This window comes from Drosophila yakuba, chromosome 3L (genome assembly GCF_016746365.2).
Source record: "Drosophila yakuba strain Tai18E2 chromosome 3L, Prin_Dyak_Tai18E2_2.1, whole genome shotgun sequence".
Classification (NCBI taxonomy): domain Eukaryota; kingdom Metazoa; phylum Arthropoda; class Insecta; order Diptera; family Drosophilidae; genus Drosophila; species Drosophila yakuba.
Genome location: NC_052529.2, coordinates 14684342 through 14712337, shown reverse-complemented (window position 1 = coordinate 14712337; position 27996 = coordinate 14684342). Strand labels below are relative to the sequence as shown.

The following is a 27996-nucleotide window of genomic DNA, read 5'->3' as shown; positions in this document are numbered from 1 at the left end:
CTTATGACTGGTTGGAAAAGCCAAATGTAAAAAGAAGACCTCAAGATGGGTAAATGCTTTTCCATCTAGCCCGAAGTGAAACCGCAGGAGCGATGAAAAATATCATTTTATTGATCGCAGTGGGATTGGGTAAAGGGAAAGCTTTCAAAACTCTAACCAGAAGTTCCACCTGATTTTCAGTGCGATAAACTAATGAAACTGAAGTGATTCATGCCAGCAAATATAAAATAAATCAAAATAAGTGTTTTGTTAAAATCTGCAAATGTTTTTATTTGCCATCTGTGCAAGTGACCAAAAATCAACCGAACAAACTGAATCCGCTCATCAGACAACGAAAAAGGTAAGATCAAATTGATTTTAATATTTTGTGCCCGTTTTAGTTTTTATTTATTTTTGCATATCCATTTGTTAACTCGTTTGCGATGTCTATTAACGGCATTCGCCGCCCTGGGCAGTGAGCTCATCTCGCATCTAAAAGATATTCTCAACCTGAAACTTGTTCGCTGATTCATTTTTCACAACTCGTCTCGGCTTCCCGATATGTTTATTTACAGTTGTGATATCTTTCTTTGGTTTTTGCATATTTTGGCATGCAATACGGGCACGTTCAAATATTTAATCAGTTAACCGTTTTTGTTTAGTTCATTCAACATTCGACGAGCCTTTGCCCTTGTTGTTAACTTTCCAACTCGCTGCGCATCTTTTCCCCCACGAGTTTGCTGCCAATGTCAAGGTTGCCATTGTTGATGTTTTGGCTAAAATAAAATATAAGATCTGCGAGTAGCCGGCTTATTGCCAATTGTCTGCCGCTAATTGGAGCTCAACACTTCTCAAGTGGAACGAACGCCCCGTCGTACCGCGCTTTTTCGTATAATTTGTAATTGCTTCGTTTTTCGGACAAGATATTTTACAAAATTAAATGAAGTATGGCAGGCAATTAGTTGAGTCTTAAGCTGGCTATTTACAAAACGTAGGCAGATTAATTGCTGGCGATGAAGATGAAGAGATGAACGTGAGCTAAAGTTTTTGATAAGTCTTTGCCGTTTTGGAAGCCCGTAGCAGGTAGAGAAAAATATTAAGACTTTTTGTATTGCATTTTTGTATTACATTTAAAGTTAAATCTATATAGATAGTTGAATAAGATCCAGAGTAACTTTTCTAGCTGACGATAACATATGGAGATCAATTGCCAATTCCAATTAAAGTTTTATATATTTGAAATCAATCAAGCTTTTGGGCCCTGAGGTACAACTGAAATCTTAATTATGGTCAAAAATAAAAATATTGCTAAATGCCATCACCATTTTCAAGGTTATGATTAAGTATCGATAATTGTGTCAACCATCAAGGGCCATCAAGAAACACATCTATCAACATCTGATGAAACCGGCAGACTCAGGCACATTATTACCCATATAAAGTCCACAAATTTGTTGGTCAATTAATATGCCATTAGGGCAGATCTTTAGTTCTGGCCTAGAGCAAAGAATTCTAAAGCCAATCAATACCGTTCGCCATTCTTTGGCTTTCTTTCTCCAAGATTCTTTTGCCCCACAGCAAAGATGCGGAACCGTTAAGCATTTCACCTAAACCAAGTCATGGCGAAAAGAACGTAAAAAAAGGAGATCATAAATTTGACTTTTTAATGTTTATGAAACATTTTTACGAGTTCTTTATGTGTGAAAATTACGCAGAAGGGCATTCAAGTAAACGAGACCACGAGCCGCGGAACAGTTAGTCAGCTGGCAGGTGCAAGCCAAGTTAATATAATACGTCATTACGGGAGTCTCATCCGCAAAGCACATTCATACCTTTTCTCCACAACTTTGTTTGGAGTTCCCTTAGCACTGCACTAAAAAAAAAATGTAACATTAACAAATGATATTTTTAAATAAAGATAAAAAAGAATGCTGCTTAAAATATATGATTTATTTTGAAAATTGTCCTTGAACAATGAAAATTACAATCATTCAACATATTAAAATATTACATTTCCTTGAATGTTTTTCATATAAAATTCCTAGTCACTTTACAAAAATTTGTATTTTATATTCAGGTCAAACCTTATGGGTATATTTAACTATATTTTTAATGGTCAAATGTTTGTTATTTCTCTCAGTGCAGTTAGTACCTCCAGATCATGACTTGGAATAATGTGTGACTTTGGAGTGAGTTGACACCGTGTAAATAGCCGCCGGAGAGGAAAAAACTAAGCCGAAACTACTGAACAACAAGTGTAGAACAATCAGACGTGCGGCGGTAGAAAACTGCCCAAGTAGCTGGAACGAAGGTCACTGAACTTTCGAATGGTCGCATCAAATATATTTTACACTAAGGCATTAACAAAAGTTGGACCCCTTTTCGCCGCACTTCTTACCAGAGCCAAAGACGTGATAGAGCGGTGTTTAGTTGACCAGTTTTTGTGAATGGCTTTTATTTAAAGTTGACTTGAGAGTGCCAAAAAGTAATGGTTGGAAAATCATAAAACTCGCTAATATGGGTATTTTGGGGTTTTATTTCTGCTCTCTGAATTTCTGTATTATGTCACTTCGCTTTAAGGAATGTGGGTGTGGAATTGGAAGTGGAACCAGTTATCATGAGTCAGTTTTGTGCAAAATCAAGTTGAACTGATCTACTGTGATGTTAATATTACTTTAATATATTTGCAAGAATAAACTAGAAATATATCTTAATAAAAATATTTTATCAATTTTAATATTCTGATGTCTCAAAAAAGCTGAACCAAACAAACCAACTAATTTCCAATATAATTTAGTTTTGCCTTGATTTTTAGGCTTTCACGGTATGCACTTTGATCTACATTTTTCACTGTTCACAGTTCTATTCTCTGCTCGACATTCCTGAGCATTCCCGAACAAATTGCAGTATAATTGATAACACTTTGTGAGGCTAGCGGCTTGAGTGTCCGGAAAGTGAACCGCTTCCAATAACTGTAACCAACGTGACAAGCCTCGTCCCCATTTGCAGTCAGCCCATCTTGCCCACTTGCTGACCCACTCTTGACCATCGATGGAGCATCATCCGCACGGGAATAGAGTGCGCCGGGGCATACATACGATGCGGAGTCATCAGAAGACGATAGTTAATCGTCCAGTGGTCTCATTACCAATGGCCGGCAATTTCCGCACCTACTTAGCCGCCTCGCATGTCTAACCGTAAATCCCTATTGACCCCCATTTCCCAACCGTAATGCTTGACCACACACATCCTCTTTCGCAGAGGGCCGATTTGTAACTTGATCAATGTGGCAATTGCTTCCTCTGCCTCTTCCACGCCACTTGGCCTTTTCATTAGCTTCAATTTCAATTTGCTGCTTGCTAGCTGCTATTTGCTATTTGCTATTTGCAATTTGCGCACCAAACTCTGTTTCGTTACTGCTTCTATGTTCCAGCCATTTTTTCATCGGCTCGGGCCAAGAAAAAAACTTGTTTATGGCTCCTACAAGAATGTGGAAAGCAAGAAAACGAAACGAAAAAAAAAAGATAGCAACAAAACTGGGTTAAAATTGTTAGACAACCTGAAGTTGCAGTTGCCGTTTCTGAAATATTGCCTAGGTATGGGGTCTACTATCGAGTCTGGTCTCTAAGCTGTGGCCTCGCCAATCTGCAAACTCCAAACACCATGAAGTGTGTTTTCGGATTGCCAGCATACAGCACAGCAAGTACTAAAAGAATTGGCATGGAATGTTTGGAGGTTCTAGGATGATCTCAATGGAATCCGGAGAAGATTTATTGGATTTTTATGAATTACGAGAAGTGCAGAATAAGTGGAACATTTGTGTAAAATATATTTATATATTTTGAATCAATTTCTAAAGTTTAATTTTTTTGGTAGAAGAAAACACATAATACATAATTCAAAAATTCGTATAGAGCAATTATTGGAAGCCCTAATGCTACAGCTAAAACCCTTCATTGCTGAAACACGATTCCTGCAGTTTGTACTTTTTGGCTCGCTTGCATTGACTTTTGTGTTTGAATCGGTGCCATTGCACTTGCGAAAGGCTCTGAAACACTGAAGCCCTACGACAGCTAACCGAAACTCATCTTGGGTATGGTCAGTAATGAAACAAAGCCGAACTGAACCAAACCAAGTCGTGGCAAACCGTGGCAAACCGAGCCAAGTGAGCCAACTATCGGCGGCTACTTAGTATGCCCGGCCCGAGTTCGACACTCTGTATGAGAAGGCTCAGTGTGTAGAGGTGCAACAAGACGCAACGTTCGGTTTCAATTGGCTTGTTGTTGGCTTATTAATTACCTCACCGCACAATTGCGTGGCACATACACAAAACACCCACCAGAAGGATGGGGACTTTTGGGGGGCTGCGGGGGTTTTGGCCGCTTTTGTAGAACCCACAAAAGGCGTTGGACGGTGGCGGGTAATACGAGTAACGACTTTTTGTGGCCCGTAAATGGAGCCCCCAGTCTGATAAAGTCAACAGCCTCAACCAGTTTGAAGTTGAATTTAGGATTTTTTGTTCGCTATTCACATTATATTTCATTTAAATTGAGCAATGAGTGGCTGCGTGGCTTTCCATAAACAAATGAAGAGCTCGTGAAAATTGAGAGTGACTTTGTCGACTGGCGTTCATTTTTGCAAACTCGTTTTTGCATATTTCTATGTCGTTTGCTGTCGGTTACTTTCAAATGTCAAACGAAGTTGAAGGTGGCCCACAATGATATTTGATTTTTTCCTATCCTACTCTTATATTATATGATTTATTTTGAGTCACGTTGAAAACGAACGAACGGCGCCTTGAGAAAACAAAAGACTTGAGCAAAAAACTTGTTTATGGTATTTTTGGAAAATTATATGGCGATCTAGGAATTTGTTAAATTTTTTATTAACTCCAACGTAAATAATTTTGAGTCTATATAAAGAAAAATGAAAATAATTATAAAAATAATAAAAACAAAAGACTTAAGCAAGAAACTTCGTACTGGGCTATATAGACCAGATCATTTATTATTATTCTTTTTGTTTTGAGTATGGAATAAACTGAAAGTCGCAAAAAAAATAATAATTATGAAGGAAGGTGACATTTAAATTTATTGGAAATATCCAGTGAAACTCTGCAATTTGTCTTGTGCCACAAAATCCAGAAAAAATGGATATTAAAAAAACATTAAAATTGTTGGCTATAATCATTTATCATACCTTCACTTACAATTCAATTAAATGCAATGCACGATGCGCAGAAACTCCACAGATGGCAAACAATTCCAAAAGCGATTCCGAAAAGTCATAAGCAAAATCGTAGAGCTGTCCACGGGTGAAACTTAATAAAGCCTGAGAAAGTTGCTCAAGGCTCTGGTGACAATCATTAAAATAAAGCAACAAATAGCTGGCTAACTAACAAAATACAATAACCACAAACCAACTGAAAAAAATGCGATAATTGCTAACAAATTTGTACGACAAGCACATGCCAAACATGCAACACACAAAAGCCACAACGCATTTGAAGATCGCCTTTCTGGCTTGGCACTAAGTAAATGAGTTTTAATTTATTTTTGGTCAGGCTTAAAGAACGTTTTAAGAAAGCTGCACATGAGGTGGTTCTGCCTATATAGACTCTTATTCAACTCACTTGGCTTGCTGCATCTTCTCGACTGCCGCAAGTGACCCAGTTTAATGCAAGTGGAACGTTTGACCAACAACTGCAACGCGGCAACAGCTCTTGGCCATAAATAGCCAGATCTTTACTTGGCTCGTACCAGAAAAATATGGGATAGGATCAGTTGCAGTAAGTTTTGCAAAATAACAAAGTTTCAATACCCTTAGATCTAGTAAAAATATACAAAACAAGCAATTACGATTTTCTGCAGAAAAAAATTAATAAAAAAATATATAATAAACGTTATTTCGCATAAAATATTATGACATACTCAGCCATGTTTATACCTGCCAATTAACTTACAAATTTTAACGGCCAAGCAAACACCATTAGGTGCTTGAATTTATTGGATAATCTGTTATTTATGTTTACGATCCAATACATTGCCATTGCTTGTAATTCGGCATGTCTATGGTCTATAACTAGACGGAAATTAAACTTTTTCCGAATTAGCTTCACTCAATGAGGAGGCACCTACCTGCAGACTTATTGAATGAATGCTATAGAGATGCGGCTCAAAGTCGAGTCAAGTTTGGTTCTGAGTGGAAGAGAGTTGGACCGATCCGAAGAGAGAGAGAAACTCGTTTCTTCTGGGATGCTGGAGTGGCTTGGAAGAACTTTCTTCTCATTGATTCTAGCGGCCTGCATATAAATAAATAAATTAAAGATACTTTCTTTCTGGCGTTGTGTGCGTGAGTCTGTGGCTTGTGCTTTGGTGTCATCATCTCATCTATTCAATGCCTCCAAGCTAACGCCTCACTTCTTCGTCTGACCCAAATACTTGGAAGCTCTTTCTCCGGAGGTCAGATCCCAAGTCGAAGTCGGTAGAAGTCAAAGTGGAAGTCGAAGTCTGAGCCTGGTTTTTTGTACACCTTGTGTCATTTTTGTTGTTGGCGATCAGAGATCGGGTGTTTGGTGTTGGTGTTGGTTTTGGCTGTTGGTTCAACAAGCGGACAGATTATGAACATCAACCCATTTACAAGTATTTCCAGTCCTCCGGCTCGCTTTTCGATTATACGCATCTTTATCGGCATCTTCATTAGTTTGACCCAATTTACTTGAGAGTTCTTTTTACTTTCTATTTTCCCCGCGATCGGCTTAAGAATATCTCGTGTTGTGGGACGTACGTTTTTATGGACCTCTTGTTAGGCTTTTGATTTGGGGAAGTCAATTTACTTTCGTTTGAGGAAATCTTTTTCGGGTCTGTCGAATAATTTCAGATTTATGGGCGTTCACGAACACTTCCGCTGTGATGTTGGTTGAAAAGAAAATAGGTTTGATACGAAAATTTATTGGTTTCGGAAAGGAAATTTCACCTTTCAACACGAATAAAAGTAGCAACTTAATCGATTTTACACTCAGCTTTAAAATTCTCTTCACATGATCTACACAGTTTGAGTAAACAGAATTAACCTTTGTTAGCCCCACAAGCAAATGTGGTCAGCACTCTTTGATGACTTGTAATTACGAAGCAATCAGAATAATATTTCTACACCACACATGCGGTTTAACCTTAAATGTTCTCATCAACCTTTAGTTGGATTCGGATTTAATTGAGCTCCTTTCTGGGTAAAACCCAATTCGCAATTTCTCTGAAACAAGAAATTTATTAATGGGTCAGTGCGAAATCAGAACAAAAGTTATAAATCTCATATGCGATATCAATCCAGAAATTTGAGTGCTCCACAAGATTTATAACCCAAAGCGGCGGTATTTTATTCTATTTCGCACGAAAAGAAAGCGGATCTGACTATTAACATAAAATTTTGATAAAGACAAAACACGGAATCGCGTCGTAGACATCAAAGTTCGGCGGTGGTAAAATGCTAAAAAAAAATATATATTTGCCAGATTTATTGACAAATGGGTTCGGATCTACTTTGTGGAACTAGGTCGAGTGGTGATAAAGGGCTTTCGATTGAAGATTTGGAATATGCAAAGAAATTTGGCTGATAAAATAGTTTGATGGACAGCCTAAGAGCTTCATTAAGTTGTTAATGTTTTTTTGCGTATACTATTAAGTATATGAATATTAAGATGGATCTGTTGAGCTGCGCTATAAGAACAGTTAAATGGCTAGGGCAGCCCATCAGTTTGCGTTTGCTAAGCGATTCGGTCGGTTCGCCGCGAATATGAAACTCAATCCGCCAGTTCTTCCTCTACTCCTTCTTGCTCTCATTTCGATCTGCGATCGAAGCTGGGCCGTCTATAATTATCAGGTACCTTCTTCTATACCTTATTTCTATCCGAAGCCAGCGCGATTGCCACCTCTGCCAGTCAATGGATCTACGACTTCCAGTGCCGGCCCACCGCCCGGAGTTCAGTCCGACTTCATTGACGATCTGATTGAGGGCCATAAGCAGCAAATCTTATCGAATGTCTTGGGCGTGGCCAGTGAAACTCCCTCGGATGCAGACTCCTCCACCTCCCTCGGATCGCCATCCTCATCCGCGACTTTTCCCCTCGAAGGCGGCGGTGCCAAGGCGTTTCGCGTTAATCGCTGTGCCAGCTGCAGTGAGTTGGGCAAATTGTAGTGCCAATCGAAGCCAGCCAGGGAATGAAACGATCCCGGCTAATCTCCGGCTAATAATTGCGAATTTGAATCGGTCATTGTACGCCTATCGGGAAACGCATTGCAACTGTGAAACGTGTTGTGAGCACAGTCAACGACTTCATTTCTTTACGCCTTGGTGTAATCTATTGGCCAAATCGATGAAACAATTGCCACACGATTAGGCATTCATTACCATGGGCATATTAAAGCATCATAACAAACACTGTGATTCAATTAAAGTTAACTGAGTGCTTAGGCAAGATTAGATTAAATATATTAGATAAAAGTATAAAGATGTGTATGAAGTATGAAGATGTATTCATATACCGAAAACTTTTCAATGCTTTCATATTTTTGTGAAATATTTATATCGCTCATCTAAAGAAAGCAAACATTTTTGTAGATCAATTAGATAGTTTAACATCCGGATAGTTGTCCCTCGTTTTCACTCCCTGGCTGAGAGACCACCAAAGACCACCACATCGAATCCCAATTTCAATCCTCTTGCAGCCTGCGGTGTTCCGAATGTGAATCGCATTGTGGGCGGCACCCGAGTGCGGACGAATAAATATCCGTGGATTGCGCAGATCATCCGCGGTACCTTCCTGTTCTGCGGCGGAACTTTGATCAACGATCGCTATGTCCTGACGGCCGCCCACTGCGTCCACGGCATGGACATGAGGGGCGTGTCCGTTAGACTGTTGCAGCTGGACAGGAGCTCCACCCACCTGGGAGTCACGCGGTCGGTGGCCTTCGCCCATGCCCACGTGGGCTACGATCCGGTGAGCCTGGTCCACGACATAGCCCTCCTGCGTCTGGATCAGCCCATTCCGCTGGTGGACACCATGCGTCCAGCCTGCTTGCCCAGCAACTGGCTGCAGAATTTCGACTTCCAGAAGGCCATTGTGGCGGGCTGGGGCTTGAGTCAGGAGGGTGGCTCCACCTCCAGTGTCCTGCAGGAGGTGGTGGTGCCCATCATCACCAATGCCCAGTGCCGGGCCACCTCGTACAAGACCATGATCGTGGACTCCATGTTGTGTGCCGGCTATGTGAAAACCGGCGGGCGGGATGCTTGTCAGGTGGGTTTGGAGCTACTCCAAATGTTTTTTACTGTTTGGAAATGATTACTCTTTTTGGGAACCACCTTTCCAGGGCGACAGCGGTGGTCCCTTGATCGTCAGGGATCGCATCTTCCGCTTGGCTGGAGTTGTGTCCTTTGGCTACGGATGTGCCAAGCCCGATGCTCCGGGTGTCTACACTCGAGTGTCTCGCTATTTGGAGTGGATAGCAGTCAACACAAGGGACTCTTGCTACTGCGTTAATTAGTCCGTGTTTAACAATAATTATTTATTTTACCATGCCTTAAATTATTTGCAATTGAAGCTAATTAAAATAATATTTAATAACCTTTCTCAAATGCGCGTTTGCCTAAAAGTTTTTGGATGGAATGACTTAGAAGATCGTAAGATTTCACATTACATTTTATACTCAAGACAGTAGTTTCTTTTGCCACTCGATTGATTGGCTTAATATACATTTTACCATCGGAAGTGGAGTAACTTTATGCATTTCTACCGCAACAGCCCACGATCACATAGAAATCCAGTTCTCTTTCTCGATCGCGGAGTCGGGTTTATGTATTTCGTTTGGGGCATTGGAGCGCGTGTGACCCACGCAACTCCCTCAATCGACAGCTGGTTTTACTTTCTTAGTGCAAAAGAAATACAAATTGTACAAATATTTTGTGGAAACAGGTTATGGAAACCCTAGCGGTGGCCTTTCACTTTTTGCCCCGCGACTTTATTTTGCAGAAATCAATAAAACCCGAAGTCAGAGCTAAAGCTGAAGTTGAAGTTGAAGTTTGCTGAGCGAAAATCGAAAATCGAAAATCGAATCGAAGCCAAGGACGTTTTGCGTCGACATCGCCTGACACATTGTTATCACTTGTCAAGGCTCCACTAGAAAAACAAGAACTGTCCTGCGAATCGCGGAGTTGACAAAACCTTTATCTTTATCCCTTTTGGCCGGGCAGGCCGACTTGTGGCCGACAGTTGTTTAATGGATTTTCAAGTTATTTCTGGTATTTTGTTGTAGTTGCCGCTGCATGTCGCAGAAATACGGCGAAACAGAGATATCTCTCCGCGGAAAGAAACTCGTTTGTGGCTAGGGGCCAAAGAAAATGCCGCATAATTGCCGCCGCCACGACTTCGCTACAGAAAAGGGGGCGTGGCGGGGCAGGGCGCCCAGAAGGGGCGGCTGGCTAGCCACCGAATCGACAATGTTGTCAATGCTGGCTGCTCTGGCATTTGATTTTATTTTTAACTAGACTATAATTGATGCCGAGCATTGCAAGGGTTATCGAGAAGCAACTCAAGGGGGCGAGCAAAGGGGGAAATGTGTGTGGAGTTCAGGGAACAGCGCAATTTATCTTAATTAAAAACGTGCCATCAGGAAAGAGTTGTGTAGTAATATTCATGAAAATGCCGCTGCTTAGCTAATTTACATAGATCAACCTTTATGCGAGACTTACTATTTCTGGTTTAACTTACTTGTTGTAGGCAAAAGAACGAAACTAAAGATGTGGCAAGATATACAGAAGTGAATTACAGAGCTGAACTCGTTTAATTATGTTGTAAACAATGCCTGACATTGTAACAATGAAATGGCTTATAATGATTATTAAAACCACCATAGAAAATATCAAGTGTTTTGTTTTCTTTATTTTCGTATTACTTTTAGCTTAGAATTCGGCTTCCGAGCTGAGATCATTACCTCTGATTAAGAAAGTATCGCAGCTTCTCTATGAAGATAATCGTCGATTGGAGTTCTCTTTTGATGTTGGCACATTCAACTATAAGATCCAGGCAGTGTTCCCAATGCCGATTCGCGATTCGCAAGTTATCTGGCACCAGAGAGCCAAATATGTTCCTCACAGGTCGGAGATATCCCAGGATCGGGTTGACAGGCAGTCGGATGATCTTGAAAACCTTTCCCCAGGAGCTCCTCTCCTCCACAACGCGAGTGAGAGCCTTGTAGGGTCGCCCTCTGGGCAATTGGGCTTCTGCTGGAATTCGCAGAGCACTCTGGTGCAATCTTACTCTGGCCAGGAGTAACTGAGCTCTAGATGACTCCTTATTCACCTGCGTGTGTAGCAGCTCCAGGTCCTCTAGTAAATGAAACATATGCAAGAGGAGGCCATCTAAGGTACATCTGCCATCCTCGTCCTCCGGGTTTGATCTTGATTCTCGTCGCGGATCCGATTCATCGCAGGGCTCTACCGTTTGGCTCATCTCCTGATAGTTCTTCTGTATGCAGGTTATTTCTTTTCAACAATTTTTGAAAGCTCAAAAAGCAACGATTTGAAATCAGTTTGATTTGAAACGACATTGTGACTGAAATATTAAGCAAACCAAACAACCATTTTGTTGAGATGGTTATTGTTTAGTTTTCATGATCCTTAATCATGTTGTTGCACTTTAGAGCAACATTAACTAACCCAAGTGATTACAGTTAACTAATACAAAACGAGAGATCATAATAAGATACTAATCAGGTAATGCCATTGTCTGTGAAACCATCTTTTCAAATTAGTTTCCCAGAAAATGAACTAGTTTACACTTACTCCACTTGAAGCCAAGTTGTTTGCCTTCAAATTTCTTAGGTTTTTTCTGTTGGTTTTGATGAATTTATCAGATTTGTTAGTCTGCTTTGAAATGAAGAGGGTTTTGAGGAGGGGCATCGTCGCACCGCACGCTTCGCTGGCTAATTTAACATAATTCTCACATAAATCGCCAGCGAGTTGGGTAGAGAAATTTTCACGCCTCGCTTAACGCATTTGGCATAGCCAAAATCCATTTCTTGGCTTATTCTCCTGCCACTTTGTTAGCGCTTCCTTTCTATATTTTCATTTTGTTTTATATTTTTTTTTACCATTTTTTTATGGAATAAAAACAAATGTCCAAAATTGTACAAGACACGAGTGTTGGCTGCATCAACGCGGCACTTTGCTGCTAAACCGCAAAACATTTTAATAAATTGCCAGTTATTAGTTTCTTGCGGAGCGGCAGGAAAAAGTGCAATTAAAATGCATTCGAAACGGGGTGAGGAGCGGGGTGAGGTGGTGGGTGAGGTGGTGGGTAGGAAGTCGGGGGACAAAGGAAGTGCCGCCGCGAAAGAAATTAGCATAAGCATTGACTTTTTTCCAACGGGGAAGGTGGGGAAAAAAAACTGTTGCGCTAGTTTCCCATAATTTGCCCCAGCCAAGATAATGAGCAAGAAAGAGTAGCCGCCAGGGGATGGGGTGGAAATGCGGGGAGGGGGAAAACCCAGGGGGCGGGAAAACTGCGGTCAGTCGCATAGCAAATGGTGTGAAACTCTGCTGAAAACCGGGAAGGAGGGGAAGCCCACACTGCACTGCCTTCATTGTTCAGCGTTGCACTCGCTTTTTGTTGCTGTTTTAATGGCCAGCGCTTGCAATTTGCATAAATGTTTTTAATTAAATGCATTTAAAGCATATTTTTCCAAGCACAGCGGGCAAATTTGTTAATGAAATCGAATCAGGGGAAATGGGAAGTGCCTTTACGTTAAGGTTATTATGCCTAATATGGGAACTTGGCAGGGAAAGTAGCATTATCACAACAAATCCTTTGCTTTGGGTAAGCTGATAAGAAATTTCAAATGAGATTTCTAATGCGATAAGTAGTTGTTGAGTCTAATGAGAAAAATGATTTAGATGGATTTAAATGGGAACAGACTTGCTTAAAGGGAAACCTCAATTAAATAAAGTATTATAAGGTACTAAAATCAGCTTATTATAGAATAAGGAAAATAAATTGGTACGAGTCTTAATTAAATATTATTTCGCCATTTAAGTTGTCCATTTATTTATGTTACAAGGGCTAAAATAAATTGCATGAACCTGATATCCACAATAAATTTTATTTAATGTTTACTAAAATACAACAATATCAGAGCTTGGGAGTAAATTATCTAATTTAGTTGCCAAACTACCACTTTAACATTATATAAGTCCGAGAAATAGCTTAATCAACTGCCAGCCCACTTATCACTCCCTTGTCACTCGAAACTAACCGCATCCGAACTTACCATAAAATCAAGACAAAGACGGAGGCGATTAACTTGTTTCACGAACTTTCAAAATGCAACACCAAAAGAAATGAAAAGAAAACTTAAAACCAAAAGATCCCACAACAAACTTGCCAAAAACTCGCTTGTTTCCTTCCTGTGTGTGCGACCAAAAAAAGGCAACCGCAAATTTTTCTGTTTTCCTACCTCAAATTCGCAAAAAAAGAAAAAAAAACACACCATACAAAACAATTTATGTCAACTTTCTTTTTATCAAACAAAAAGAAGGAATCAACGTGTGGCAAAACGGTGGGGGGAAAATTCCAAACAATTTTCAAAGCCACCGCAAAAATCTTGCACCACAGACTCCCACACAAAGTCAGGCAGTCAGGTGGGTTTTATTTCAGCTTTTTTCCTTTTTATTTTTGCGGCTCTGAGCAGATGATTTAGCGACGGGTTTTTCTCTCCACCAGTTGCAGAGGTTGCAAGAAAGTTGCCGAATCATGAAGCAACTCCTTCCCCTTTTCATTCCTGAAAAAGAAGCCCCTCGCCCGCAAAAGGGGTACATTTTTTGGGGGAGAGTAATCGAAAAGCATTCGATGGAGCTCTTTCTCGGTGGACAGGTGACCAATAACCACGACACTGGTCGGTTCAGTTCTTAAACTTGTTTCAATTTACTGTAGTTTTACCGCTACCGTTCTCGTTCACGAAGTTGTATACCCTTTTTGAAGAGAATATCGCTGACTTTAAGTTTGAGTTTGCTACATTTTCTGAATACCAATTTTAGAGAGTCAAACGTAGTCAATTTAATGCATTTTCTTGGTCATTTTCCCTCGGGGCATTCTTTGTCTACACCCGGAAACCTAAGGCTTTCGACTTTTGTTGGTTTTGCTGCGGACTTCTGGGCCCATCCTTACTTATCAGTGTCTCATTTTTTTTTACGTATTTTTTAACGTGGCTATAACTGTTGTTTTGGCCGGTGCCCGGTAATTACCAATGTCGGGAGCAGGAACGAGAAATGTACCGGGATGGCAAACGAGTCGAGTCAGTTCCTCCTTCCCCGCATCTCCGAACATCACAAATTTGAAATCAGTTTCATTATATAAATTGTTACCTTTAGACGATGTGGCAGACAGCTTGGGCTGGAGGTTTGGAGCCCTCATTGAGCCAGTTTTTTTTATTTTTTTTTTTTTTTGCTTTGAGCTGTGAAATATATATTTCTCCTCTCTTTTTCTTTGGCATTCCTCTTTCAACTGAAAATTGCACACAATTTGTGCTGCATAATGTCAAAGTTGGTTTGGCTTTGGTGCGAAACGAATTTGATTGGGCATCCGTTGGATAGAAGTGGCTCAGAGTAACGCACTTGACTTCAATTAGACAGCGAGCACTTACCAATTGCCCGGCTTTTCCCCCTGTACCCCCATATACCCCCCTCTCCCCTTCACCACGTTTTCCCCGGTCCTTCATGTACTGGTCAAACAGCTTCCTCCTCGAAAATGGCAAACTGTGTCAGTCAGCAGCGACTTTGACTGGCATTCGTCTGGCGCAGTTCCTCGGTGCCTCGGTTCCTGATTTTTCCACTCCCATCTCTCAACTTTCCTCGGCTCAGCCCCATTTGGTCATTTTGTTTGCTCCTCCACTAAGGAAAAATTAGTTAGAATGTTAGAAGAGTTCCCACTCTTTGTGAAGATGCATTTTTTATATTTTTTGTAATAACTGCATGCCACAATTTCATCTTGAATTATATCGTAGATTGAACTTTGGTGTTTCGCACTGTGAAACATAATATTTGTGTATTAATAATAATATTTGCCAATTGTAATAATAGTTGTAATTCTAAGGATCAGAGTAAATGTTAAACAAAAAGGTATTAACTAGAAGATACAAGGAAGATACAAAAAGATAAAAGAAAGATACAAGAAGATACAAGAAAGATTCTACAAAGGACTTTATTAACGAAACAAGCTTAGCTACTCTAATCCTACTTTAATTTTTAGTCAAGGAAACCCCTTTCCCCAAAATTGTTCTCTGTGCATGTCCATGGTCAGTGGCTGTCAGTCAGCCGCCAGTGTCCATCCAGAAGGCGAATCCCCACCCAGATTCCGCTCCTTTGTTTGCTCCCCTGGCCCCCGGGGCACCCTAACTGTTTGTGCTATCCCGAGTGTTGACTGACAGGTGCCGCCGGAGAATTTTGGCGCTACAAAGTGCATAAATAAAAATTTTTCCAACTCTGTTGACAGTGGAACATGGCAGCGAAAGAAAAACGCCGAAAGAAATATCACGAAACCGAGGGACCAAGAGCCATTAGTTAGATGAGTGAGCAGCAGAAGAAGAATTATGGAAGGAGGGCTTAGAGCGCACTTTAAAATTTTAGTTAAAGTTGCTTCCTTACCTTAAATTTTAGGAAATTAAAGTTAAATATTCGTATTGCTTTAAATTATTTAAAATTTGTATCACTTAATTTTTTACATTTGTTATATATTTTAAATAAAAACAAGAACCCTTTTTTAAGCTTTTTACATAATAATTAAACCTAATATTCATACATATGTATGTATGTATATCTATATGTTTTCTACATTGCCTTTTTATACATTACCTTTAAAAACTTTCAATTCACTTATCTACACGTAGAAGTCGTGGTTATAAAGAAGCACTAGCTACGATCATGTATAATGGTTCAAATCCGTGGTTACACCAACATTTTCAACAACGTTTCTTACAAAAAGCTTTAGTAGAGATCAAAACCAAAGTATCTCACTATCAAGATCAAACATCCTCATGTCGTCTTAAATTTGTACTTTTATTACAAATAATGTTATAAGTTCACACAAACAAAATTTTGGCTAATATAAAATAATAATATTTTTTTTTTCTTATGTTCCTACAGACTTTAAATCAACACTGCTACAATGGCCTCCACAGCAACAGCGAATGGCACGACAGCGAAGACAGCAACCATTAATGATGACTACATAACGGTAGTGGAAGTGGACGACCCGACGTCGAACTCGAAGGATCGCCTCAAGAAGCTAGTCAAGCGTCAAAGCTCCGTGGCGGAGGACTCCTCGTTCATCACAGTGCTGACCATTAACGAGATGGAGTTACTTCAACAGCGAAAACAGGACAAGGAAGTTGATGGTGAATCAAATCCAACAATGGAGGAGCAAATAGAGGATGTCACAGTGTTCAGATTACCGGGAGAACGTCTCGGTTTTGGCCTCAAGTTTCAGGGAGGCACCAGAAGCACAGAACTCATCCAAAAACTGTACATACAATCCTGTGCCGCCGACAGTCCTGCCTCCAAAGTGGCCACCAGCTGGGGTAATCTGCGCGAGGGCGATGAGATCGTCAGTATCGATGGTCGGGATGTGCGGGAATTGACGCGTATCGATTGCGTTCGCGGCCTCAAAGACAACGTGGCCATCCAGCTGGTGGTGCGAAATGGCCACGGACAGAAGCCGCCCAGCGAAGAGGATCCACAGCAGCAGGAGCAGCTTTCGATCACTCTGAATGCCCAACCACCGCCGCCACCACCAGTGCCGCCAAGGAAGCTGGTGCGACCACAAAACTCCAAAGAGAACCAGGCCCAGTTGGTCATTGAGAAGCCACTGACACCACCACCGGATGCGGAGTACTACCTGAATCTTCTCACCGAATCCATCAAGGCGGGCTCCGAGTCGGATGATACCGCCAGCACAATTTCCACCGTCATCGACAAGTTCTCTATGGGCTCCAATTACTCCTCGGACAGCAGTCTGAATGGTCATGAGCTGGCCAAGGTTTTGCAACCTTTCACCCTTCTCGAGCAGGAGTTTCTGCCCTTGGAGAACATCCAGGGAGGTCATCCCAAGTTGCTCATTCCTGGCAACAACTACGAAAATGTGGAGTTCAAAACGGAGAAGGTCAATCTATACGAGAATGTGGAGCTAAGGAGTCCGGAAACGACGCCGACACCAAAACCCAGAGTCCAATTGGCCACCGTGGAACCAAAGAAGCGATCGATCATACCCATGCCACGAAAGATTCCCACACCAACTAAGCTGCCCATTGAGGTGACTCCGCCACGGGTTCCCACATTGGAGGAGCCCAAAACGCCCACCAATGACAAGGCTGATTCTCCCAAAACACCCACAAACGAACTCAAGGAGTCTCCCATCAGTGCTACCAAAATACCTAAGGCCAAGTTCTCGAGGGCCAAAACCGAGGGCGAGATCAGGTTGCAGTTGCCAAACCCCAAACAGCAAACGCCACAAAGCAAATCTCGCATACCCGTAGTCAGTACCCCTACACCACAAAAAACTGTGCCCAAGCCCGTATCACCCACTTTGAATGGCACACCACTCTGTTCAAATATACCACGGCTGTTGCAGAAGCAGAAATCCGAAACGGATCTGAAACTGAACTTGTACAGGAGTAAGTCGAAGGAGTCGAGTCCCAGACCTCCTTTGCAGCGAGCGAACTCGGCAGAGGCTCCAGAAAGGACCTTTATCCCAGTGCTTCTGAATGGCAACTCCAGAAGCTCCAACTCCTTGGAGAGCGTCAGTTCGATTGGCAGCAATAGCAGTGGAAATAGTGGCAGATCGCCAAAGGGACCAAAGCCCAAGCCACCAGAGCGAGTTCAATCGCTTCAGAAAACCCAAATACCCAAGCTGCAGGCACTTCCAACCACTCCACCTCAACAGATACCCAAACTGAGTATGCAGACGTTCAAGCAGAGCCCACCCACACCACGATCCACTCCAGTGGGCACTCCATCTCCCACCAGCAATCGAGAGATACGCTTCAAGATCCAGACGTACGAGAGCAAGACCCAGGACGAAGACAAACTACCCAGCTTATTTGACCTGGTGCACAGTCAGGAGAATGACAAGGATAAGGATAAGGATAAGGACGGTGATTCGCTCAAGACCCACAATAGCATAACAGCGCTCTTGGCCGCCGCCGCTGCTGAGGCCGCTGATCTCTCTCGGGAGTCTCCACCGCCATTGGTCGTTGGGAAATGCATGAAGATCGCCGATGACACCAATACCACCACCTGCTATTCCAGTTCCAGCAGCGGGGAGGAGGACGAGGATGATCTGGATGCCGCCAACCGGGAGTACATATGCGAGGATGGCGAGAAGCTGGGACCTCCGGAGCTGATAAATGGCCCCGGTCCCTCGGAGGCCTACTTCAACATGTTCTGGCACTCGAACATGCTGCCCACCATCGGCGAGGTCGAGGAGGAGTTCTCCTCCCTGGAACCCCAGTCCCTAACAAACGGGTGAGTAATTGGTTTTGAAAGTGTCAGTCGGGGGATTAGATTAGGTATCAAAGTGTCTATAAGCTAACTTCTTTGGCTGTGCAGATTTGTATAGTAAAATCAAATTAAAAGTTTCGGATTATATAAAATCGAGGGTAGAAATATTGAAATTGAATGCTATTTTTTTATAAAATTGTCAATTAATTGTATCAATAATAATGATGCATTTCTATTCAAGTAAATGGCCAACAAAAAACTAGTTCATTAATGTCAGGTTGGGAAGGAAATATGTCTAGTCGTTCTAATCAGTCACTTTTATTATATGGCTTAGATATTTGCAAATACCACTGGCGAAATGCCATTAGGCAGTAAACCAAAAATATGCTGCTTACGCATGGCCTAGTTCGTTAAATAATATAAAATAAAATAACTTTATTTAAAATAAGAAAATTCTTTTTTATATTAATGAAAACTTGGACTTCTTCTAAAACATGGTATTGTGCAGTGGTCAAGTCAATGGATTAGATCTAGATGCAAGTTCAAGTGTGCATAGTAAGGGGACTTTTCTATATGTACATGATTTTAGAAAAATGTGGTGCAAAGCGAGTAGCGAAAGCAGTCAGCAGGGTAAACGGGTAAAGAGGTAACTCCCCACAGAAATAAAAAAGAAAAGGAGCAAATAAAAAACAAAGGCTGATAAGACAAAATGCCGGTGTGTTTACTAAAACACTGATAAGAATGGCTTCAATCAGCCGATAAGGCGGAATGGCAATAGGAAAAAAGCTATCAGTGTGATTTTGGTAGCGTTGGGCGAAGGTTCGGAACTGATCGAACCTGTCTCTATTGACGTTTTGCTTAGCAGGTGTGATGGCAACAAGTCAATTAGCATATCTACCGCAGCGATAAGAAGCGTAATTGTCATTACTGAGGTTCTTTTTCTATGTACTTTTTTTATCCAGAAACCTTGTCAAGTCAGAGGAGTCGAAGAAGTTGCCCAAAATGGAAGTAAATGCCAGTGGACTGGCCCAGCTGACTGATGATAAGATTGCTGACCATGACGCAAGTGCAACGAGAGCGGATAGTCTCAATGAACCAAACGTCACAACGAACCAAACCCAGGAAATCAGCTCTAGCAGCTCGAGTTCTGTGAGAAGTCAGAAGACCACCACAACCACTCGAGTGACCACCACCAAGACAAGTTCCAGTTCCAGCTCCAGTTCCTCCAGTTGCTCATCCACTGTCATCCCAGACATTGCCTTCAAGCTGCAACCCTATGAGGAAAGGGACGACATACTCTCGGAACCCATTACCACCATCCACGAAGAACGACGTGTGCTAAGTGAGCAGAAGACCCTCAGTGAATCGAGGACCCGGGATGCATTAACCGGCGAAGAGCAGCTGGTAACCAGTGCCAACTCGAAGTCGAGCAGTGCCCGCTTCAAGAAGATCAGCAGCAACGACAACCTACTCGACCTTGGCGACGAGCAGGAGATGCAGGAGCAGCCGTTGACCGCCACGATCACCCAGGAAACGAGTCTGAGGGAGCGGTTGGAGTGTCCTCAGGATAACCAGAGTATCGAGCGGGGTACTCTGACCCTATCCGAGCGGGGAAAGCAGCTGAGCGAACAGGACGGCCTCACCACCTACACGGAATGCGAGACGAGTGAAAAGGAGTCCTACTTGGAGGGCCAACAGGTCCTCAATGGCAAGGAGGGGTTAGGTATTAGCCAGGATGAGAATGGTGACCAACCCACATACGAACGAGAGCTCAGCGAGACTCTAACGATCGTGAACGATGGTGAGAAGCAGGTCACCAAGAAACTGGAACAGAACAAGGAAATCGCTGGCAAGAAGGGTGCCAAGCTCCTCAAGAAGACCGATGAGGAGCGACTTCTCGAGCAGGAGGCCCAGAAGCTGATCGAAAGCTATCAGAAGGTCAAGAAGGAAGCGGAGAAGCTGTACAAACTGGAATTGGCCGACGATGATCAGGGCTTCGATTTAAGTGCCTTTGAGCAGGTGGAGGAGGTGGTTAGGCCAGAGGAAATCCAGAAAGTGAAGGACGCCCAAGCTGCAAAGGTGGATATTCAACTTGTAGAGGAGGTCAAAACACCCAATCAAGTCATAGAGGAGGAAGTCAAAGTGGAGGATGTGAAAGAGGAAATAAAAGAGAATGTCAAAGTAGCTCAACAGGAAATCAAAGAAGAGGTCAAGGTCTCACACAAAGAAATTAAAGAAACTTTGAAGAGTGAAGAAAGTGTTGAGGGTAATGAACTCAAGGAAGTTAGGGAGGAGGTCAAAGTAACCCAGCAGGAAGTTAAGGAACAGATTAAGGAGATCGAGGCTGTCAAAGTGGTGCACAAAGAAGTGAAAGTTATCAAGGAAAGTGCAAAAGTCATTACGACCACCAGTCACAAACAGGAAATCAAGGAAGTAAGCATCTCCCAAGAAGGAGTTTCCAAAAAGGATAGCGCACTTCCTGCCGTGTCAGCCACAAAAGTGGAGATCATCTCACCTCCCCTGGAAGACGACTTGGGCTATGTGCTCCACAAGCACATTATTCTGCCCCAGGAGAAGGTCAAGACGCCGCCGGCACCACTGCCGAAACCCAAACCTCCAGTGCCCACGAACAAACCCAAAGTGCCGGTCAATTTGACCAAGCCGAAGTCAGCACCTCCACCAGTGCCCAGTAAGAGGAGTGAGCTATCGGGATCCGGGGCCAAGCCCACACCCACCCAGAGACGCGGCAGCTTGGAGACCTCCCAACCGCCGAAACCGCTGGAACGCATAATTGTCGGCGTGGAGCAGCGGGATGAGCCGGAAAAGCCAGAAAAGCCGGAAAAGCCCCAGCCAATTATCAACTTGGCCAGCGTGGATCTGCCCAATGTGGCGTCCGATAGCAAGCAAGCGACCGTGGAAACGACTCCCGTGGTCGAGATGCCACCGGATGAGCTCCAATTCGAGAGCCACCAATTGCCGGATGACGTTGAGCAGCAAGAGGACATGCACCAGGACTCAAATGACCTGCTCAGCGGGTCGTCATCGTCGTCGGTAACCACGCCCATAACAACGCCAATTTTGGTGTCTGCCACCTCGTCGATGGACTCGGTGCAAAGTGTCATCGAGGTCGCCAATGGATTGCCCATCATCAGCAATCAGCAGACCAACGACGACGACATTGATGAAGATGCAGCGGCTGATGATGGGCTGCACTTGGAGGCCGAAGGTACGAAGGATACTCGTCCTGTCCAGGAGGTGACAACGGTGACGCTCGACAGGGAACACGAATCAGGTGAGTAACGACCTGTTTTTTAACGTTAATAATTCGAATTTTTTGTATGGGGGTATACATTATTTTTTATAAAATACCACAAACAATACTTTCAAATGAAAGTTTTATGAGACGGGGTTATAAAATCAACTGGGCTTTTGAAATCCATAGAAGAGGTGCATAGAAGTATGGTGCAATATATTAAATAAAAACCAATTAAAAAAATGTTAATACTTAAATAATTTTCCCAGATGCATTAACTATCTTGTAACTTATTTATGCTATATTCAAATAATACCCTATTTTTGTTATTTTCCTTAAAGTTGTTCATATTATATTTAGTTCTGTGAAAGATTGCAATTTGAGCCAAAGTTTTTCAAACTGTTTGTGGCTTGCCGCTTCGGCAGTTGCAGTGGCTAAAATTCGAGGAGACTTTTTGGGGATCTACGAGTTTTTGTCCTTGGGCCTTCGTAGTTGCTTACTGAGTTGATTTTTGGACAGCCCCCCAAAGAGTTGCAACCAAAACCCGTCGACGCACGCAATTATCAGCCACCAAATGAGTTTTGCAGCCATCGCACTGGTGGTCAGTTTAGAAACTCTGGACCCTCTGCTAACTTGTCACATTGACCACAATTTTAGCTTCCTCTAGCCGCCGGCCACGCCCCTTTGGTCCGCTAAACTCCCTTTTTGGGCCATTGCGTATGCAAAACGGCCACTAATGGACTTTATGGCAGAGTTTTGTTTGGTCGGTTTCGGTTTTTATTTTCTGCGCGGGGGCGTTTAATGGCACCCTTCCAAGTGTGGTGATAATGTTGGTTTTTTGGACAGTGTTTTTATTGAGGAGATTATGCCATGTAAATTGAGTTTATCTTCCAATTTGCTACTTGATGGCGTTTAATTAGATTAAACTTAATAGAGATGGAGAACGTGGGATGTGAAGGGGGTGATTTATATTTCTAATTGGATTGCTATCTTGGGCATAATTAAAGCTTAAGTTTTTATGCTAAAGAATGCTATCGTTTTAATGTTTTTCACCACTTGGTAAAGTCATTCACATATCTTTATCAAAACTACTGGATTTTGGGAACTGATTCATTGCATATTTATATTGATGAATTTCAAATAATAAACAGTAAACGATCAAAAGCGTAGGCAAACAATTTTTAATTTCAACGATCAACAAAAATACGCCTCTGGCAATTTCATACGCCCAAAACCCCAAATTCTGAGAGTTAATAAAACGAATATTTTATTGCACCTATGGTCATTTTGGCCAGGCATAATTGCTTGGCTTAAATATTTCATGTGGATTGGATTTGGATCCCATGCGCTTATAATGGAAAATTTGCATTTCATTTATGGGAAAAATCGAAGCGCTTAAGGGCAGGCAAAAACTGGTCATCCAGTTGCAGGCGGTGAGAAATATTGGGGAAATGTTTTAATTAAACAAAAAGCAGGCAAATATTGGCACCACTGTCATTCCCCACCAATCCGCTCTCAGTTCATAGTTTCCTGAGTTTCAAGCACGCGCCAAAATATTTACATACCAAAATGCGTTTGCTGAGTGGCAATGGGTGGCTGGAATTGGGTATTGGGGATTGGGGATTGTGGGTTCGGATCTCTGTATTCGGGTGTGAAATAATAATGAAATTTGCCTGGACAACCCGCATCACATTTGCATATGCCAGGAACAGTGGGGACTAAGTCATTTTTATGAAACTTATAGGAAATGTAAGCTCAAATGTATTTAAGTATACTTCTGGGAACAAAAGATTCTTTTTAACAACCTCGCCATTTCGTATTTCTATTGCTTGTTAAGAAAAAAGTTAAGCTAGCAATTTATAAAAGTATATATATATTTATATATAAATAAAATGTAATTAGTTTTTCCCTATTCCTAAATACATTTTATAGAACCCCATGGTATCGCAATCAGATTTTTGTTTTTGAATATCCCCATCCGATTCCCTCCACCTCAGATTCATTGCCTTTAGTGTTATTTTTACTTGCCGCCTGATAAAACTTAACAAATAATCTTTTTTTCCTCGCCATTTTCGGTGTTGCAAAATCTCTCTGCACACGTAAAAAATATTATTTTTTTGTCGTTGACTGGCGACTATTATTTTATGTGGCAGCGCAAATTTGCAATTAAATCTGCACGAAAATATGCAAGATTTTTTGATTCCACTATTGCGAGTGCGCTGTGTTATTTGTACCTTGAATGATTTTTCTGGAATTTCATGGACGTCATAAAAGGAAATTGTGTGGTTTTTTGTGCCACTATGAGTTTCATAATTATTATTGCTGGCAGCGAAGCATTTGCTGTGACCGTGGATCGTTAATTCTCGGACAATTGCATTGATAAGACCTTTTGAACATTCGCTGTGGATAGGAACTTATCTGCTAGCGATTTGGCCGCGTTTATGATGACCATATGGCTAAAGCTCTCAGCGAGATTGTAAATATTGCTTTGCACGAGCTAAATATCATTCTGGTCGAAAAGGGTGTTTCTCTATCTATATCTACATATATGCCCAGTATCTCACACAGTTGTTCGCCAGTTGGAAATCGAATTGAATTTGAGTCAGCGCCTGGATTCAAACTTCAGTCTGACTGACGTTGCAGCTCAGCACCATATCTTCGACGAAATTGCTTTTGGGCCCTCGACCACTTGGCCAATTGACAGCTTTCAGCTTTTGGCTTATGAACATTCATGGAATTGGCTTACGGCAGCTGCTCTCGTGCTGGTGACACTGTCTAACGTGTGTGCATATACTGTATTCTCAAAGGGAGATTTGAGTTTCTCACTCACTTTGCAAGTAATAAGAAGCAATGATTTTTGGGCTACCTTGTTTTGTATATTAATTATACCAATTTAATGAATATGCCCATACACTCCAGTTTTATCTTACACATTAAACATTATAGCCCTGTTAACTAAAGCTCATATTCCTCATATTCAATATAAGTTTTCCATTTGTTTATAGAACTCTTGACATTGTTTTATATGAGCTTTAATGTTTCTTGGTTATTTTAAAGTGTCAGCTTAGTGTGTAGCACTGTTAAGCAACTTTTCTCAAGTTGTCTAGTGTTTTCCAGCAGCTTGTTGATTTGGCTGTCTGGTCAGTTCATTTGGGCACAAGTATTTTCGTCATTTACAGGTCGAACACCCAGGAAGTCCGAACCTTTTTGCCTCCCGAGCCACCAAACAAATTTGACCCCTTTCAATACTCGACTTTTGGCTGTGTGTGTCACGAATGTTGCGCAAAATTTATCGCTTTGTGAATTTCAAATTAATTTGAAATTAATTTTCAATTTCGATTTTCACTGCAGCTCGGTTGAATTGGTTGCTCCTTTTGTTGGCTCTGTGCAGTTTTCCTGATGTAATTACACGCTGTCCTATTTGTTGCTGTTGCAGTTGCTGTCATTGTTGTTGTTGTTGTTGTTGTTGTTGTTGTCATTGGCGCCTCGGGGTCCTTTGATTAGATTTTGTAGCTAATTTTATTGTGGTGCGGCTCTGTGGTTTATTCAATTGTTTTGTTGCTTTGTTGCCCATGTGAAAAGTGTTCGGATGCAGCTGTGGAAACCCAAATCCAAACCCAAATCCAAATCGAAATCGAATCTAATGTAAACTTCTGTTTAGTCTGCCGTATTGTGTTCATTCATTCATTCGATTTGTTTTCCCTCCTGCTGGGGATTTATCTTTATATATATACATACACTCTATATGCTTCGATTTTCAGTTGGGTCTTCTCTGTTTGTTTTCCTTTACATTGCCTCAAAAGTGCAACTCAATGTTGACCAAGTACTTGCATGCTTTTTGCTCTCCTTTCGCTGCTTCTATAGAAATATTTATATATATGCTTGCGACTTTTGGTATTCGAAGCTCTTGCGATGATAAATGGAAAAGTGAAATGTCAAGGATTGGAGACTGGGTTCATATTTTCTAGAGTAAGGGAAATTGCAGTAAGAGGAACTGCAGTCCAGAGCTCATTCAATCATCCCATTCATTCGGTCAATCATGGTAAGGTCTTTTAGACTTTCAGCTGCTCAACATTATTTTGCCATATTTATAGGGCAGCCACTTTGAACACCCCTGTGGTTTTCCATGGATTTTCATGAACTGTCAAATTAAACGCCATTTAACAGCAATCACATTGCATCCTTTCGATATTTAGCAGCATTTTGTGGTTGCAGCTTTTTAGCGTTTTGTGGTTTTGACAAACGTTTTCCAATGGCAATTGTTAGGTTTTTTTGGTTAAAAATTTAATGAACGGTATTGAATAACAAATTTAGAGTGTTGAAATTTGTTATGCAATAATGAAATCAAATATAGATGTATATTTTAAATGCCTGCCATTTTATTCATTTGGTTTGTTTTGATAGTTTAAAATACAGATTCAATCACACTCAAAACGACTTTGTCTTAGTGCAACTCCCGATCTCAGTTCCCAGGCATTATCATTTTGTGCGGCTAAGCTCATTAACGGATCCACCGAAAAGAGTTGGACTTTTGGCCGCCTTTTGGGGTTAACCCCATTCGCAGGAGCCTAATCAGCTGTCAGGTGGTGTTCAGGTGAGGTGTTCAGGTGGGAAAGGAGGTGCCGGGTGAAAGAAGGTGTCAACTGCGCCTGCTGCACTTTCAAATCCAATTAAGAGTGTGAACTTGCAGGCTCTTGCAAATTAACAGTCAGATAGCCGGGGCACAAACAAAGTGACATTGTCACATTAAATGCGAAATGTGCAACAGTAGCTACTGCAGATAAGGGGCGAAAGAAGTCGTTGGAGGTGTAGCCCAAAAAAAAAAAAGAAAAAAACAGAAACAAAAACAAAAACAGAACTCGCAGGAGCCAAGCCCAGCTGCACTTTTGTGTCAGAAAGCTGACTGCAGCCAAGTACATATAGAGAACCCAACGAGCACCAGCCCACCTCAAGCCTCATTACAGCTCCTTTCTGCGACACTCGAAAAACGAATACCCTAGAAATGGTTAGACTATTGATTATAGAAACCAGACTTACGGAAGTTAAGGAGCTGATGAAAGTAGAATTGTTTAAAGCGAGCCATTAACCAAATTCCTTCTCTTAGCATTTGGTTATTCTTCAGTGCTAAATCATTACCATGTATGCTTGTAAGACTTTTATTAAACCTGAAAATACTTTTTAAAATATTTTGAAATATTGAGTACTTGCTAATAGGTTTTAAAGATGGTTAGCTAACATATCCAACCATTTCTCTAACTGCATCTCGAAAGCCTGACAGCTTGCTGTGCAGCCTGCGCTGCCTGCAATTATCACATTTCCAAATGGTCACGGACCACGAAATCTCGAGTTCAGATATGAGGCGACCCCGATCCCTCCAGTTGCTCTACGACTTCATAAGTTGAAGCCCAAAGGCAGCTCCACTCTCCACTCTCCACTCTGCACTCCAGAGGTTCCACCAGAGGTTCTCCCATCCAATCCCAGTTCGCCCGTGTGTGTGTCATAATTCTCGCCAGCTTGACATTTATGATGTGGTCGCGGTCATGTGATTTTTCCAACCGAACCGATTTCGCAGACCGATAAAACAATGGCAATGAAGTCATGATGTCTCTGCAAACAGGAGAATTCTGGTCATGGTGCGAAAAGCTAGTAATTACCTTTGCTCTTACTTGAATCTTCAGTTTTACTCACTTCTTAAGAGGTGTACATACTTTTCCTACTTTTATATAAACCTTAAAAAAATGATTGGTAAGTTTACAGATTCAAATCATATTCCAGCCATTAAGATAAATGGTTTCTTTTCATCCAAAAAGCAGTTGAATGATAATTCGACTTAATATGAATACCCGATTGTGGTGCAGAGCACAAGAGCTTAAGCGCAGTGTCCAATAAAAGGAAATATAGCTTAAGGACTTTAAAACCATTTGGCCGTAACACAGCCGTAAAAATAAAGACAATAAACGCTTTTAAAGTCGTATGCAAAGGCATCTTAGAGCCGAGTGATTTACCGTCAGTATTCGCGGGTCCAAAACCTATTCAATTACACAGTGGAAAGCCAAAGGATTTCTAGGGCCATCGCCTCATCATTCTAATTATACGATCAGTGCGAACATTAAGGCACTATTTCCGATGCAAAAATATTTCCATTGAAAGCGAACCCCTTTTGCGGCTAATACCTAGCTAATAAAGCTAGCAAACTATAATCATAAAACACGAAACTCAATTAC

The 27996-nt window shown here is 41.7% G+C and overlaps 3 protein-coding genes across 7 annotated transcripts in view; 2 read left to right on the top strand and 1 right to left on the bottom strand.

Moving 5' to 3' along the window:
- Window positions 1-204: 204 nt before the first annotated feature.
- Window positions 205-27996, top strand: part of LOC6534098 (serine-rich adhesin for platelets) — a 112762-nt gene continuing 84970 nt past the window's right edge. For 3 of the 4 annotated variants that reach the window (XM_015194952.3, XM_039374541.1, XM_039374540.2), the window contains exons 1-3: window positions 205-340; window positions 16168-18543; window positions 19482-21811. In XM_015194952.3, the coding sequence (XP_015050438.1) occupies window positions 16190-18543; window positions 19482-21811 (4684 nt within the window). In that variant the 5' untranslated portion in view covers window positions 205-340; window positions 16168-16189. Of the gene's footprint in view, window positions 341-16167; window positions 18544-19299; window positions 19385-19481; window positions 21812-27996 lie in introns of those variants that run through there. The other variant, XM_015194953.3, reaches the window with a different exon arrangement.
- Window positions 263-9596, top strand: LOC6534101 (trypsin-1). 2 transcript variants are annotated; one of them, XM_039374543.2, is made up of 4 exons: window positions 263-340; window positions 7891-8152; window positions 8703-9271; window positions 9345-9596. In XM_039374543.2, the coding sequence occupies exons 1-4, from the start codon at window positions 263-265 to the stop codon at window positions 9516-9518; spliced, it is 1083 nt and encodes a 360-aa protein (XP_039230477.1). In that variant the 3' UTR covers window positions 9519-9596. The 2 variants fall into 2 exon arrangements, with proteins under 2 accessions (XP_039230477.1, XP_002094787.1); XM_002094751.3 differs by lacking the exon at window positions 263-340 and having other exon boundaries at window positions 7720-8152.
- On the bottom strand, window positions 10796-11566 carry LOC6534100. The gene has a single exon (XM_002094750.4). The coding sequence runs from the start codon at window positions 11480-11482 to the stop codon at window positions 10961-10963; it is 522 nt and encodes a 173-aa protein (XP_002094786.1). The 5' UTR covers window positions 11483-11566; the 3' UTR covers window positions 10796-10960.

Excerpts from the sequence above, each read along its gene's own strand:
- LOC6534101 (XM_002094751.3), top strand. The coding sequence starts at position 7,771 with ATGAAACTCAATCCGCCAGTTCTTCCTCTACTCCTTCTTGCTCTCATT. Across the intron at positions 8,153-8,702 it reads TAATCGCTGTGCCAGCTGCA|CCTGCGGTGTTCCGAATGTG; the intron begins GTGAGTTGGGCA and ends ATCCTCTTGCAG. Across the intron at positions 9,272-9,344 it reads GCGGGCGGGATGCTTGTCAG|GGCGACAGCGGTGGTCCCTT; the intron begins GTGGGTTTGGAG and ends CCACCTTTCCAG.
- LOC6534100 (XM_002094750.4), bottom strand. The coding sequence starts at position 11,482 with ATGAGCCAAACGGTAGAGCCCTGCGATGAATCGGATCCGCGACGAGAA.